Genomic DNA, 14201 nt, shown 5'->3' on the forward strand with positions numbered 1-14201 from the left:
TATCTATCTATCTTTTAAATCTTGAAAACATTGTTCTTAAAGCGACAGTGCAGTTTTCTTTGCATTATGCCATCATATTCTATCTATCTATCTATCTATCTATCTATCTATCTATCTATCTATCTATCTATCTATCTATCTATCTATCTATCTATCTATCTATCTATCTATCTATCTATCTATCTATCTATCTATCTATCTATCTATCTATACATTCTATTTCTACAGTCTTCACATTGGAATACAAGTACAATAATGTGTTTCCCGTAAACATTTATGCAAATATTCTTCAAATAAAGTAAGATTTTGGTCCAAGCACACTGGGCTGCACGGTGAACGCGAATGCATCGAGGGACACACCCCCCCCGCCTCCCCAACCTAAAGGGGCCCCAGCACTTATTTAATACATTACTAACACAACATTCATGACACATTAATTTGGCAGATTTTTTTAGTTTTATTTTATTTTAGATTTATTAGAAATAAACTGAATGTCCCCAAAATATAATGATTGATTTAGGTTTAAATCATTAGATTATCATGCCATCATCATCATAAGGGCCACTAATGAAATCAAATGCATTGTTGCACATTATGCAAGATACAAACTGACTTGTTGCATAACAGACTCATAGGTTATCTCTCAATAAACATCACATTGATTTACTTCACAAACAAGCACACATACACAAACTAAAATGTAAGTGCACTGAAGCACTTTTACTACTAAAAGTTGAAAATAGGCCATAAGAACAATGTAAGAGAATATCTAATAAACTGATTAAATAAAAGTAAAACAATACATAATAGCAATGTTATCCATATTACTGTCAATCACATTATTCCTCTTCCCTGATATCAGTTATTGGTTTATTTATTATAGCGTTCGGTGTGCATTCACTTAAAAAGTCCTCTCTACAAACACAGGGATCAATGTTCAGTGTTTGGACATCTGAACTTGAAAAGAGAGGGAATGCAAAAGTGAATTGGCCTCCTGCCCATCACTAGGAAACATCGAACATTGTTGATCAGCCTGTTCTTCATCCAGCAACTCAGTATACAGGAGCATTGCGGATTGCACAGCAGAGGACCATGGTGAAGATCATCTCAAAAACCTGGACACCAAGCAGAGAGGAAATTATACACACAGGGAAATTTTGGGAGGGGCGGTGAGTTATTCATAGTACAAGTCTGTAATTGTGCATGTGTGTACATTCTCACCATAATGACAGCGATCACTAGGGCGGCCAATCCAATGACATGGAGTTTCTCAGAGAACAGCTCCCTTAGCTTCGTGTGGCAACTCTGGATTTTCAATCAAAACAGTCTTAGCATTCTCTAAACTGTAAGTGCAGTTGTCACAACAGTTTGTTGGAACATCAGAACTCTGTTGCATGTCTGTAAAATTTACCCAAATATTTAATTCATGCTTCAAAACCTAGTTAATGTGTAGTAAATCGGCCAATGCCACCAAAATCATTGTGTGAGCCACACTGGTCAAATGTTTAGATGTTGTTTAACCATAGAAATATTTGTTATATACAAATGTCATGTTTTTTGTTGACACTACATCCAAGAGATACCTGAGAGATGAGCGGGTCGGCAGGGTTGGTCTTCTTGGGACACACAGAGGCCTGGACAGCTGTGAAAAGCTCATTATCATCCCCTTTACCACAGCACTCGAGCTAGATTTTGAGAGAGTGTGAAAAAGATGGGATAGGGATTATTAACTGGCAAAAACAGAGGAGTTTTGATGAGAGAAATGATTTTGGAAACTCACTGTGTCATGGAAGACCTCCAGGATTTTGCCAGCTGCCTGTTTGGATGTTGTCCCTACAGGATCCACAGCTTTAATATATGCAGTATCATAGAAGTTAATGAGCTCAGTGGAGATCTGGACGGACAGAAAGAGGAGAGTGACGCTTTCAAAATAAAGGTCTTAACATACAGACAGACTCTTTGAGTGTGTATGTGTGTGTGTAGACATACCGTGTCCCTGTTAATAAAGCCCCATATTCCTGCTGCCACCTCACAGGCGAAGAGGATCACTAAACATGTGAAGAACTGAGGGAGAAAAAGACAAAAATGTGTGATGAAGAAAGAAGTACTGGATTAGGAAGGTATGACTGTGTAGCTTTTCCTTAAAAAAATCATTAAAACATTATGACTAAATAGCACAACCCTTGTTGTGAAAAAGAAGTGTGCTTAATTGTATTGAATAAGTACTTGTAGTGTACTTTAAATCTTAAAAATATGTTTGTTTTTTAAACTGAACATGCAAATGGATGCTTAAGTTTACACTTTCATGACTTTTAAATAGTACACTTTGTCATAATGTAAAATTAATAGTTTTACGTTTTCATTTTCAATAGGAAGGTATGACTGTGCAGTTTTTCCTTAAATTATTATACAGATTTTTATGTTTCAATAATTTATTAAAACACTTTATACTACCTAATACTACACTTATTTTTGACAACCAAAATGAAGCATGTGTAAAGGACTTGATTTTTTAATTTTTAACTGCAATTTGTTTGATTATTTGATATTACATTTAAAGTTAAAATACTTTAATATAAATGTACTAAATTGCAACATTATCATTACAAATGTGTAATTACAAATACATTTAATTATCTGATGTATAAGTTTCAATAGGAATTATATATATTTTAGTTTGGTTGTCAGTACTTTTAGCACTACACTTTGACCATATTTCAAAGACAAGAAGTAATTATGAATAATTATGAATTATACATATACCCCCGGTTTCACAGACCTCCTTAATTCTGCTAATTGCATTTAATATTAATGTAAACTATAACACATTTTGGTAACACTTTACAATAAGGTCTCTTTTGTTAACAATGAGCAATATATTCTTACAACATTTATTAGCCTTTGTTAATGTTCGGTATTACAAATATTCATGTTTATGTTAGTTCACAGTGCATTTACTAGTGTTAACCATGGTATTTACAGATACAACTTTTGATAAAATAGTAATAGGCTAAATATTGATATTAACATTAACTGAGATTAATAAATGCTGTATTGTTCATTGTTAGTTCATATTAACTAATGTAGTTAACTATAATGATAACAAAAGAAACCTAATTGTAAAGTGTTTGCTACATTTTAATTTAACTGTAATGCAGTTAAGTGTCCAAAAGCATTATATTCAGTTTGCATTAAAGTATATTCTTTTCTAAAGTAATAAATAATGCTTAAAGTAAAGTGTACAAGAGATTAATGCAAAATGCACTGGTTTTGAGTAATTAAACCGTAGCCCTTGTAAAGGTCTTTTGAAGATGAATGGTAAATCTCTTAAAGGCATGCAGAATGAACAGTGTGAGTTGAGTAAAACCCACCGTTCCTAGGAGACATTGAGATTCCTGAATAGCTCCATAGCAGCCGAGGAATCCCACAAACATCATTACAGCCCCAATCGCTATGAGAACATACACACCTGAAAGAGAAACACAGATAATGTTTGTATATGATCCTGACTCAAACATTTAGAGACTCAGATTAATTGCACATGTTCACACAGTTTCTAGAGGACTCATTCCTCATCATATTTATGAACAGGTATTGTGTTTTTGTAACCGGCTAATGCAATATGTTGCCACTAGATGGCATGTGTGCAGCTGTGTTGAACATTACCTCAAATTTGAGCCCTATTTGTGACTGCATTTAAAACTACTGTATGTGGAGTATAGTCTTCATCCTAATGATAGATAATATAATGCACTGACTAACTGTCAATGTTGAGCTGGTAAAGTCTAGTCCTCTTTTTTATGTGTCACTTTGCTCTGTGGAATTCAGAGGCAAAAACTAAAAAAAGCCGCTGAGTATTTTCCTGTCTGACAGAACATCTCAGGCTCAGACTTATAGGTAAAAGAGCATGTTACCATACAAGCTACAGGATAAACAGGCATAGGAAGATCTAGTTTAAACAGGAAACTTCCACATAACAGAGCCAAACTTGCTTTCTGTGCCCATTAGACTCACACAACAGCATCTGAAAACACGACTGACTCTAAACACATGGAAAACATCTCTGTAAATCGATCATTATTATTACTGCTCATACTAAAGTTTAGGGAGTTTATTCTAAACCCCTAAACCAAAGAATTAAACTGGCAACTGTTTAATATTCCAGTATGTTAGAAAAAAGAAAAGAAAAAACACATTTCTGGCTTCCCTTTTGAAAAATTACACTTTAGTATACTCCACAGCCCTAATATATATAGTCTATGTTTATACTAAAATACTTTAAAAGAAAATGCTTAAAGGTACAATAACAATTTTGCATTAAAATATCCCAAAATCTCAAGGCCAGTGTTATATATTTTATTAAGTTGATTACTTACAATATCCCAAATGTTTCCAACTATTTTTAAATCGTGAGAAAATTGCGATTTAAACCAAGGAAACGGGGCGTTAGAGCAGGGGGGAGCTGGGAGTCGCCAGTCAATTGCGACATATCCGGACAAATGCGGAAGTTGTAGTTGTAGCGTCTATCAAGCAACAAACGTTAGCTTGTTTCGTGCTGTCGTTATGGAACACAATTATTCTTTACCGATTGCAGCTGGTTCTGTCGACAAAGCATGCTTAATTTTATATTTTCCACATGTAGAATTCGGTTATGTTTATGTAAGGAAAGTATTATTGCTTTAGATTTGTGTTTAACGTTAGTATATTGACATTGTTTATCTGGTGTTTATGCCAATGTAAATAAATATAGCATGTGTTATACATAAAGATTAATCAGTATTTTGGCAAATGATGTGAGTATGTTCGAATGTACTTTTACAACAATTGTTTAGAACACGTAAAACTGCGCCGCGTTGTCGCAACAATGAATTCGACATACAGAAAAATCTATGATAACCAATGTAGTATTAAACTTTACTTTTATTGCTGTTTATTCATTTTAATGAAATAAAAGTGTGATGAGGTTCAAGAGTCAGGAAGGAAGAAGACGGGGTCAGCGTGACTGGGACTCGTACTTTATTAAAATAAAACAAAACAAACAAAAGTCGCGCACAACGCGCCGCACAAAACAGTTCAAAAATGAGAGCTTGGATCCACCGGTTTTCTTTTTCTGCATCCAATTTTCTTTCTCGTTCCAGCGCGGCTTATTCGCTAGTTGCACGTGGCCGCCATTTTGGATTTCGGATCAGTGAGGGTATGCTAAGACACTTCCGGTTTCGCATTACGCCTGGTGCAGGGAGCCGGAGAAAGACTAAATTTATCTTTTATAGTTGTTTATAGAATGAATTATCACTTAAAATACTACTAAGATCCATATTACTATCACACGAGCCAATGGCAATTAAATGCCTATTGTAAATATAGAGTTACAACTACGATTAAAGTTGTTTCCATAAAATGCACCGTGAACATTCGCGGTCTCTCCACGCCAATAATACAGCAATAAGACAGGTGTTCGTCATTTGCACTTGACCTACTTGCATCCCGCTCGTCTCGTTTCTCTCTCTCTCCCGTTACAGACCGCGCTGAACCACGCCCCCTCGTCACAAAAAGCATGTCATTAAACGCAACATTTATAAAAATAGAACTTTACCCCATCCATGAACATGATTTTTTGATTCCCGTCTGACTGATTTACATCCACGGTGGCATTTAAAACGACAGTTCCCATCATTCCACGCTCCTTCACATCGTCATCAAGCTATACGCCGTTGTTGTTGTTGTTTGGAATGTAGCGCCCTCTAGCGGCAAACAATTCTTGCATATTGTAACTTTAAGTGCAAACCGAATGTAATGTTTTTAGAGACTTAACTTAATGTTAATTGCAATTGAATGAAAATGTATTATAGTTTAAATTTAGATAGGACTTAAAGGGATAGTTCATCCAAAAATGAACACTTTGTCATTAATTACTCTTCCTCATGTGGTTCCAAACCTTTGGAAGACAAATGGAGATCTTTTTGATGAAATCTGAGAGCTTTCTCTCACTCCATCGACAGCTAACTGAAACTTTGATGCTTCAAAAAGTTCATAAAGAGATCATAAAACTAATCTATATGAATTGAGTGGTTTAGTTTAGTTTAGAGACACTATCGCTTTATATGATAAACAGATTCATTTTAGTCTTTTATCCACATATAAACAGTGATCAGCTAACTTAAACAGAAGCTCAACCGAACCTGCTTGACGCACGAGAATGAACCTCATTGGTTCTTAGAGAAGCTCAAACGTGATGCGTAACACGAGAATGAACCTCATTGGTTCTTGTTGAAGCTCAAACGTGATGCGTAACACGAGAATGAACCTCATTGGTTCTTGCTGAAGCTCAAATGTGATGCGTTACACGAGAATGAACCTCATTGGTTCTCGCATGTCTAGCGAATATGCTTGAGCTTCTGTTTACCACAGCTGATGTGTGAGTTGATGAATGTTTATATGTGAATAAAAGCCTAAATTAAATCTGTTCATCATATAAAGCGATCGATTCTCTTCAGAAAATTTGGACTAAACCACTCAATTCATATTCGATTAGTTTTACGATCTCTTTATGAACTTTTTGAAGCGTCAAAGTGGTAGTTGCGTCGCTGTCAATGGAGGGACAGAAAACTCTCCAATTTCATCAAAAAGATCTTCATTTGTGTTTCAAGATAAATGAAAGTCTTACGTTAGATACGTTACGTTTTAGTCTTAAAAAGATTGTGTAGCCCTATATAATGTCCTACATCCTCTTTAATATGAAACAAGTAGTCTATAAGATGATGTATCCTCTTTTAGATTTATTTCATTGCTCAAAACACACTGCCCTCGCTGCTGCTCAGGCTCCACTCTCTGTTTAAAACTTATATTTAGGGATTTTAGAGTATTCTCCAGCCAGATTTCTCTCTAAGCTGTAATGATTTGCTGGGGCGGCCGGGCTTGAACATATTTTTAGGGTTGTTTAACCGGCACTTGAGCGAACCCAAGCACTGCTCATTCTAATTTGTGGTGTAACGGGCACATGAGCAGGGCTTTTTCAATTACACGGATGTTCAGGAGCAGTGGGAGAAGAACTCTTCATCTCTCTCTTCTTTCTCTGGGTGGGCCAGACCAACAAACCTTTAAACTTCTTTAATCAGAAAAGGTTGTTGCTGCTATAAAAAGGAACAGGCGGAGCTCTTGCTCCTACATGTACTTATACTGAGTGGAGAGAGACAACCCCATGGTTTCTACAAAAAATGAATGGCCGCTAACTCTATGCTAGTGCCCACAACAAGCTGAGCTTGTGCCACTGAACTCTGCTGTGGTTAAGTGTGTAAACGTGAGTGTGTGTGTGTGTGTGCATGGGTGGAGTATGAACACGCCCTGTGGTCACTTTTAGTCTTTCCCTGGTTCTTTTAAAACACCCTGTGGGTGTGTCTGTAGAATCACTGACTTCATGTGAAAACAGCCGAATAAAGTGTTATTAAAGAAAATACAGGAATGACAACATGACTCTATCTGACTATGGAGGATCAAAGCTCTTATGCAATGATAATGCGCTGATGCCATCATATTAGTTGTTTAAACACACACACGTACACACAAAGTGATTAAGTGGCCCTGTCAAAGTCCAGCTTAGACCCTGCTTCCCTCTTCCTTCCATCTTTTGAGGAGATGCACCTCTATTTCAGGAGTAATTGTTTAACAAAGTTCATAGTGGAAAGGCTTCCTGATCACGCAAAGTCACAATGAAATCAAATTTGACTGTTCTTATTTTTTTATGGAATATTGCAGGATTTATTATAAATGATTTAACTGTGCAAAACATCATTATTTAAAAATTCATGTGGCCTCATCTAGATTAGGGAAGAAATAAGGACACAATAGGGAAGAAAAGACTCGCAACTTCCATTTCATGCCAACTTTAACAAACTATTATTATACCATGGTCTTTCAGAATACTCGATTCTGATTGGCTGGAAGGTGTGCATTAAAATCCAGTCACCGTTCTATACGCTGTTTTCATTGAACACACACACACACACACACACACACACACACACACACACACACACACACACACACACACACACACACACACACACACACACACACACACACACACACACACACACACACGTAACTCGACACACAGAAACATTTAGCAGCACAGAAACTTGTTACCAAACTATGCCCTGTGAATTTTAGTAATAAAGTAGCTTAGCTACTGAATCGCTACATTATATTTCTCAGCAACATGGGTAACATCGCTGGTTTTAAAGTAATTCAACTCACAGCTTTATTGTTAATAGAGAGAGAGGCTAAACAGACGCAGGTAATTCGCACACGCATCTCTCATCACTCTCTCTCTCTCTTTCTCTGTCAATAATTACAGTTTTTCTCGATTGTTTACACACATTTTCTGAAAGCATGCCTCATATTCTCAGAACTCTACACACAAATCCAAAAACACACACACAATGGGCAAAACCCCTCAATTCTCCTGCAAAATGAAACTTTACATTCAAAACAATGTTATTTCTTCTCAAAATGGTATTTTGTTTTCAAATGACACACACAAACCATCATATGAATAGACATTTATAAGAACCAGTTGAACACTGATGTTCTCAATGTAAAACACTATGATGAATGGAAAACACTTCTTCTCCAGTCATCATAATGATTTAGGCCTTTTTTTGTTCAGTGTTACACTTACTACAGACAGTACGTACATAAGTGTGTTGTAAAATATCTGAGAATATTGTTTTTATACTCAGAACACACAAATACACGGTAACAAATATATTTTATTTTTCCCACAAAAACAATGTACACAGTGTACATCCCAACCAACACAAAGCTGCACATACAGTGGTCTACATACAAAACAACAGAATAATTGACTGTATACAGTTACAGTAATAAAAAATAAAATCCAATGTTGGCATCCATTGCTCCATTGAAGAGCTCACCTGTTGCCCTTTTATGCTAAAGCTCTGATTGCTAATTGTAAAACTGTGTGACGGGTGTTTGCCCATGTGAAGAGTCAGTGTGCATATTTGAATGGCAGTGTGTTCCTTGTGAAAACAAGAGATTTTCTGCATGAAAATTGTGCCAAAAGCAGAGAATTGTGTGTAGTGTTTTGAAAAAAGTGTGTTTTAGATCTGCAATTTGAGTGTAAAGCAGGAATTGTGCTTGTAGTTTAGCAGAATTGGCTCAGGGGGTTGGTGAATGAGTTACATGTTGTGGTCATTGTGTCTCAAGTACCAGAAAATGTGTGTAAACAATCGAGAAAAACTGTAATTCAAATAAATGCTATAATTCATTAACTCAAATAAATGTAATCTTACAGCACTATGATCTGTGTCTGATTTAAAGCAGGCAGACTGCTTTAGACTGAATTCAAAATAACCATAATGTTTGTCCTTCCAGTCAAGTATTGCACTGCAAACATCAATAACAGTGGTTCTTTTCCTCCACGTCGTTCATTAAAATCATTTAATGCACAGCTAGCCGTAGATTATCTCTCGACTCACATAAAGGACATATGCAAGTTTATACATTTTCAATGCATTTCCTGTTGAAATACTGTTATGTTTACTTGATTATGAACTGTATATTTATGCTGCACATGTCCTTCAGTTGCTCTGCATCTCTGTTTTGTCCTTTTTTTGTTTTGTCTGCTTTTTTGTGTGTGAGCAGAATTCAAAGATCATTGAAACTTACTGTATTTATTTCAATCAATGAGTTTAAAGTCGGCATGAAATCAAATTTGACAAATCTTCTTTTTATATGTAATATTGTAGTGTTTATTATAAATGATTTATCTGTGCACTTCATTATTTTTTCATGTACCCTTATAATCTTTAATCAAATACATTACCCTTCCCTCCCCCCTCGAAACGACCACTCTTCTCTTTCGGTCACGTGCCATGGCGAAAGGGTGCGGCCAGAGGCGATGAGGGTGCGGCTATCGAGAGATGCTCTCGAGGGTGAACTTGACTGATAACAGAGAATGTCTAATAAGTCTGATAACTTGACTTGACTCATCTTGGTTCGCGGGAATAATAAAATAAAATAAAAAATCCTTCATGGGAGGGTAACGGTGGGGAGTCCGGTGGAGAGAAATCCTCCACAACTGAATGTAAACTGACATTCAAATCTGCCTCCATTTTGTTTGCAACGCCCAACCTCCAACGATCCAATCAGTTCCCGAAGGACGAAATCAAGCCCCGCCCTGCATTTTTTTCTAATTTCAGAAGCCGTTTCACTCGGATATACGTCACAACAAGGAAAAAATTACAGTCTCAACTTCCGTTTCATGCCGACTTTAAGTTATATCTCAACCAAACATTCCAAACTGTCTGCACCTGTTCTTAACTTTTAATTTTGTTCTATTGTTGTGTGTGTGAGTGTGTATGTGTGTGGTTGTGAGTGTGTGAGTGTGTTAGTGTATGTGTGTGTTGTTTTATGTACTTAAATTTTACTTTGTCTGTTTTTATTATGTTTAGGCTACTGTGTGCTGCTACCTTGGCCAGGGCTCACTTGTAAATGAGATATCTATCTCAATGTGATTTTCTTCCCTGGTTAAATAAAGGTATAATAAAAAAAATAATTAAAAAAATAAGCAGAATAATAATTTAAAATAATAATTAAAAATATTTTGCTCCTTACTTTTAACAACATTGTACAGGATTATATATAATATTAAAAGATAGGTAAATAAAGACCCTAAATTAGAATGAATAACACAATTCTATTTTAAATGATGGTTGTTAGTTATGATGGCAGGGTTTGGGTGGCTAGTTTAAATAACAAGGTTGGATAATTGGAACAAAACTAGGTATTTATAATTGAACTTGAAGGGTGGTTGATTATGACTTTTCTAACTTTAGTTAGTGTGTAATGTTGCTGTTTGAGCTTAAACAACATCTGCCAAGTCACGATGCTCAAAGTTCAAAGCGAAGGGAGATATTTTCTTTTAAAGAAATTGCTTTTTTAGGACTACAACAAACAGCTGGTAGGGACTACACGACATTCCTCCCAGGTTATTGACATCACTAACCCTAAAATTTACATAAACCCGCCCCCGGGAACACGATTTATAGATTATCATGACAGAATATGCTAATCAATGATTAGAGGATAGCTAACTCCACATCAGCTACATAAATTTAAACATAAACAAAACAGTTTTTAAAAAATTTCAGGACACAAGCTGTTGTAGCTCCGCCCCCTGTGCCGGGAGCAGCAGCTCATTTGCATTTAAAGGGACAGACACAAAAGTGGCGCATTTTTGCTCACCCTTAAAAAGTGACAATTTTAACATGCTACATAAAAATATCTGTGGGGTATTTTAAGCTAAAACTTCACATACACACATACAGACTTAAAATAGCATTATACCACCCCTTTAATAATTATAACTTTGTCATCAATGGCCTAGCCAGCTGTAGTGTGTGAGCGGAAGTCACTTACTGATGTAAAAGGTTCCTGGTGCTTGAGTTCCTTCAAACTGGAGCATTAGGAGGTTACTGGTCTGACTGTCATGGCGAAGCCATAGAGCTACACCCAAAATCACACCACCAGCCAGCTAAAAATAAGAAAAGACCAAAGAGAAAAACAGAGCAATTTTTAGAAAGATTCACTATTTAAATACTGAAATTCTGCAGATTGTCATCACCCAGAAATGTTTGTTTCAATTCTTTTTCCGGAGGTCATTCCAGAGGTCATTTCTTCCTGCATTTGGGGAAGAAACGTCTGACAGGTTTGGTGTTATTCACGCACAAAAAAAGGGTGTGGGTCCTCTTCAGTCTGCTGTGATACCTTCTGTTTGTTTATTTTTTTGTAATTCAGGAAGCGGCAGCTTCACTCAGAGAATTGTGGAAGTCAGGCAGATATATTTTTGTGTTGGCAGCATGTAAAGTACAATGACAGGAAACAATACGCATCTCGAGAGAGTGTGGGAATGTGATATCACACAACATCATTCTGATGAAAGCTGAAGGTCTTGGATGAAAACATGAATTTAAATTTGCAGCAGTGGGAAGTAGACTTTTATTAAGATGAGTCAGAAAATTACATGATATTTAGTTTTAGTTTTTGAACAACTCAGAATGCGGTAAACATCATTTATTTCCAGTAATGAATGTTATTCCAAAATGTTTGTCTTGTTGCTAAATGCTAATTTGACATCAAAACGCATAATTAGTTTGACTCTGTGATATCATTGTTTGAACATCATGTGATGTTTTAATCACAGCAGACTGTATGTCAACATTTTATGAAGATATCGCAGCATATGTGTGTGTGTGTGTGTGTGTATATATATATATATATATATATATATATACACACACACACACACACACACACACACACACACACACACACACACACACACACACACACACACACACACACACACACCATTTATTATCAACTAAATTTACTAAAACAACATGTGTGCCTGTGATTCTCTCTTTCGTATATGCTTCAGTTATTTTAAGGTGTATTCATGTCCCTAAAGCACATGGACATAATTATAGAGAGTGTAAAAATATAGCAAAACCACAGCTAACCCTCATTCTACAGGAGGCCCGTCTGGAGGGACACACATTTTCTTCATGTCTAGGATCACAAGACAAACTCTGACTAAACTATTTAACTGACTGTGAGATGCAAAAAAAAAAAAAAAACTATGCTTTAACAAAATAGTATGCATGCAGATCCCAAATTATCTATGACATGACATGCAGTTATTATTTAGTCCAGTTAATTTACAGGTATGTGTTTTAAATGTCCTTAACTCAAACATTATTATTGTATTTTTTTCCTTTTTGGGCATTATTTGATTCTGTAAAACAGCATCATGGATATTCTTCAAAATATCTCATTTTGTGCTCCAAAGAAGTCATACAGGTTTGGAACGACATGAGGTGACAACATTTTCATCTTTGAATTTACAACTCAAATCCAGTCAGTGCCGTATTGCAGAAATCAGAAAAGACATAAAACAAACAACAACAGCAAAAACAATGGAAAAAATCTAATCACTTCAGATGGGACGATTGTTTAGAGTCAGAACTTTTTTGCTTTTCTGCTCTTTGGATTAATTTAACCAAAATTACAAGTTTGTTTGTATATAGTGCTTTACAGTGTGACAGTAGTATTGTACATTATATTAGTAATAACAAATATCAATATAATATAAATGTTTAATACCATAAAAAAAAACTTTTCTTTTTTCCTTTTCATGACAAAGCTAAGAGGGAAAATGCTCAGAACATTGGATACAACCTTATGGTAAAGTGTTTGTTCGAAGTTATCTGGTCTTTATCATGCTCTCAAAACATTAGCACAAAAACATTACTTAGCTATTTATTGTTTACAACCCTTTTTTCATGAAAGGTTTTAGTTGAACGTTTTTTAAATGTTACGTACTTTTTAGCTACTACTTGTTTTAGAAACTTCAGAGAACATTCCAAAGTAACGTTCCCAAAGTGTTTCCTTAACGATTGAAAGTAAAAACTGGACAGAGAACCTTCAGAAATAACTTTGTCATAACTTTATCATGGGAACATTAGCAAAAAGGTCTTACTTGAAGGTGTTTTTGTTAGCTATAGGATTACTTTAGACTTTTTCAATAGTAGTACAAGGAAGACTAAAAATAATATTGCTAAACAAGCAAACTTACCCAGAAAATGAAGTTTAAGAAGAAAAGCATATATTTGATGCACTGAGAGCAGCCGGTAACAGCCATGGCTTGATGTCGTCGAAGCAGGCGCTGAAATGATGCTGGTGTGGAGGAAGATGAGGAAGAAGAGTGTCAGTCTCTGTTCCACAGATGGATTTGAGTGGAAGTGCAGGCAGACCGGATCTCTGAGACTAGACTACTCACGAGCTCATGTGTTTATATTAACGCACTGAGCCAGAAGAGAGAGAGAGAGAGAGAGAGAGAGAGAGAGAGGGGGGGGGGGGGGGGGATGCATCCCGTGCCAAACTCAGTCCCACATTTACATATATATAAAAACCTTGTTTTAATTGATTAAACGGCAATGCATGACGAATCTAAATTCACATCAGTTGGTACAAACTGGCACTTTTGTATATAATTTACATTATAATGAATAACATATTCTCTATATTTGATAATTTGTATAATCTATGTTTTATATTATAATTTATAGTCTCTATTCTCCATAAAAACGAACCCATTTTTAATCTGTTGTTTGCAACAT

At 35.8% G+C, this 14201-nt stretch overlaps 1 protein-coding gene across 1 annotated transcript; it reads right to left on the minus strand.

Annotated features, from left to right (window-relative positions):
- Positions 1 to 263: 263 nt before the first annotated feature.
- cd81b (CD81 molecule b) lies at positions 264 to 13890 on the minus strand. The gene is made up of 8 exons (XM_081372123.1): positions 13658 to 13890; positions 11440 to 11554; positions 3372 to 3469; positions 1990 to 2064; positions 1781 to 1894; positions 1584 to 1685; positions 1222 to 1305; positions 264 to 1115 (listed from the first exon to the last, which is right to left on the minus strand). The coding sequence occupies exons 1-8, from the start codon at positions 13721 to 13723 to the stop codon at positions 1053 to 1055; spliced, it is 717 nt and encodes a 238-aa protein (XP_081228249.1). The 5' UTR covers positions 13724 to 13890; the 3' UTR covers positions 264 to 1052.
- Between the last annotated feature and the right edge of the window lie 311 nt (positions 13891 to 14201).

Source organism: Scardinius erythrophthalmus (genome assembly GCF_964197995.2).
Source record: "Scardinius erythrophthalmus genome assembly, chromosome: 8".
Lineage (NCBI taxonomy): Eukaryota > Metazoa > Chordata > Actinopteri > Cypriniformes > Leuciscidae > Scardinius > Scardinius erythrophthalmus.

Coding starts and splice junctions, on each gene's coding strand:
- cd81b (XM_081372123.1), bottom strand. CDS start 13,723: ATGGCTGTTACCGGCTGCTCTCAGTGCATCAAATATATGCTTTTCTTC. Junction 11,555..13,657: donor TCTTAAACTTCATTTTCTGG/GTAAGTTTGCTT, acceptor TCTTATTTTTAG/CTGGCTGGTGGTGTGATTTT. Junction 3,470..11,439: donor ACCAGGAACCTTTTACATCA/GTAAGTGACTTC, acceptor TTTCTCTTTCAG/GTGTGTATGTTCTCATAGCG.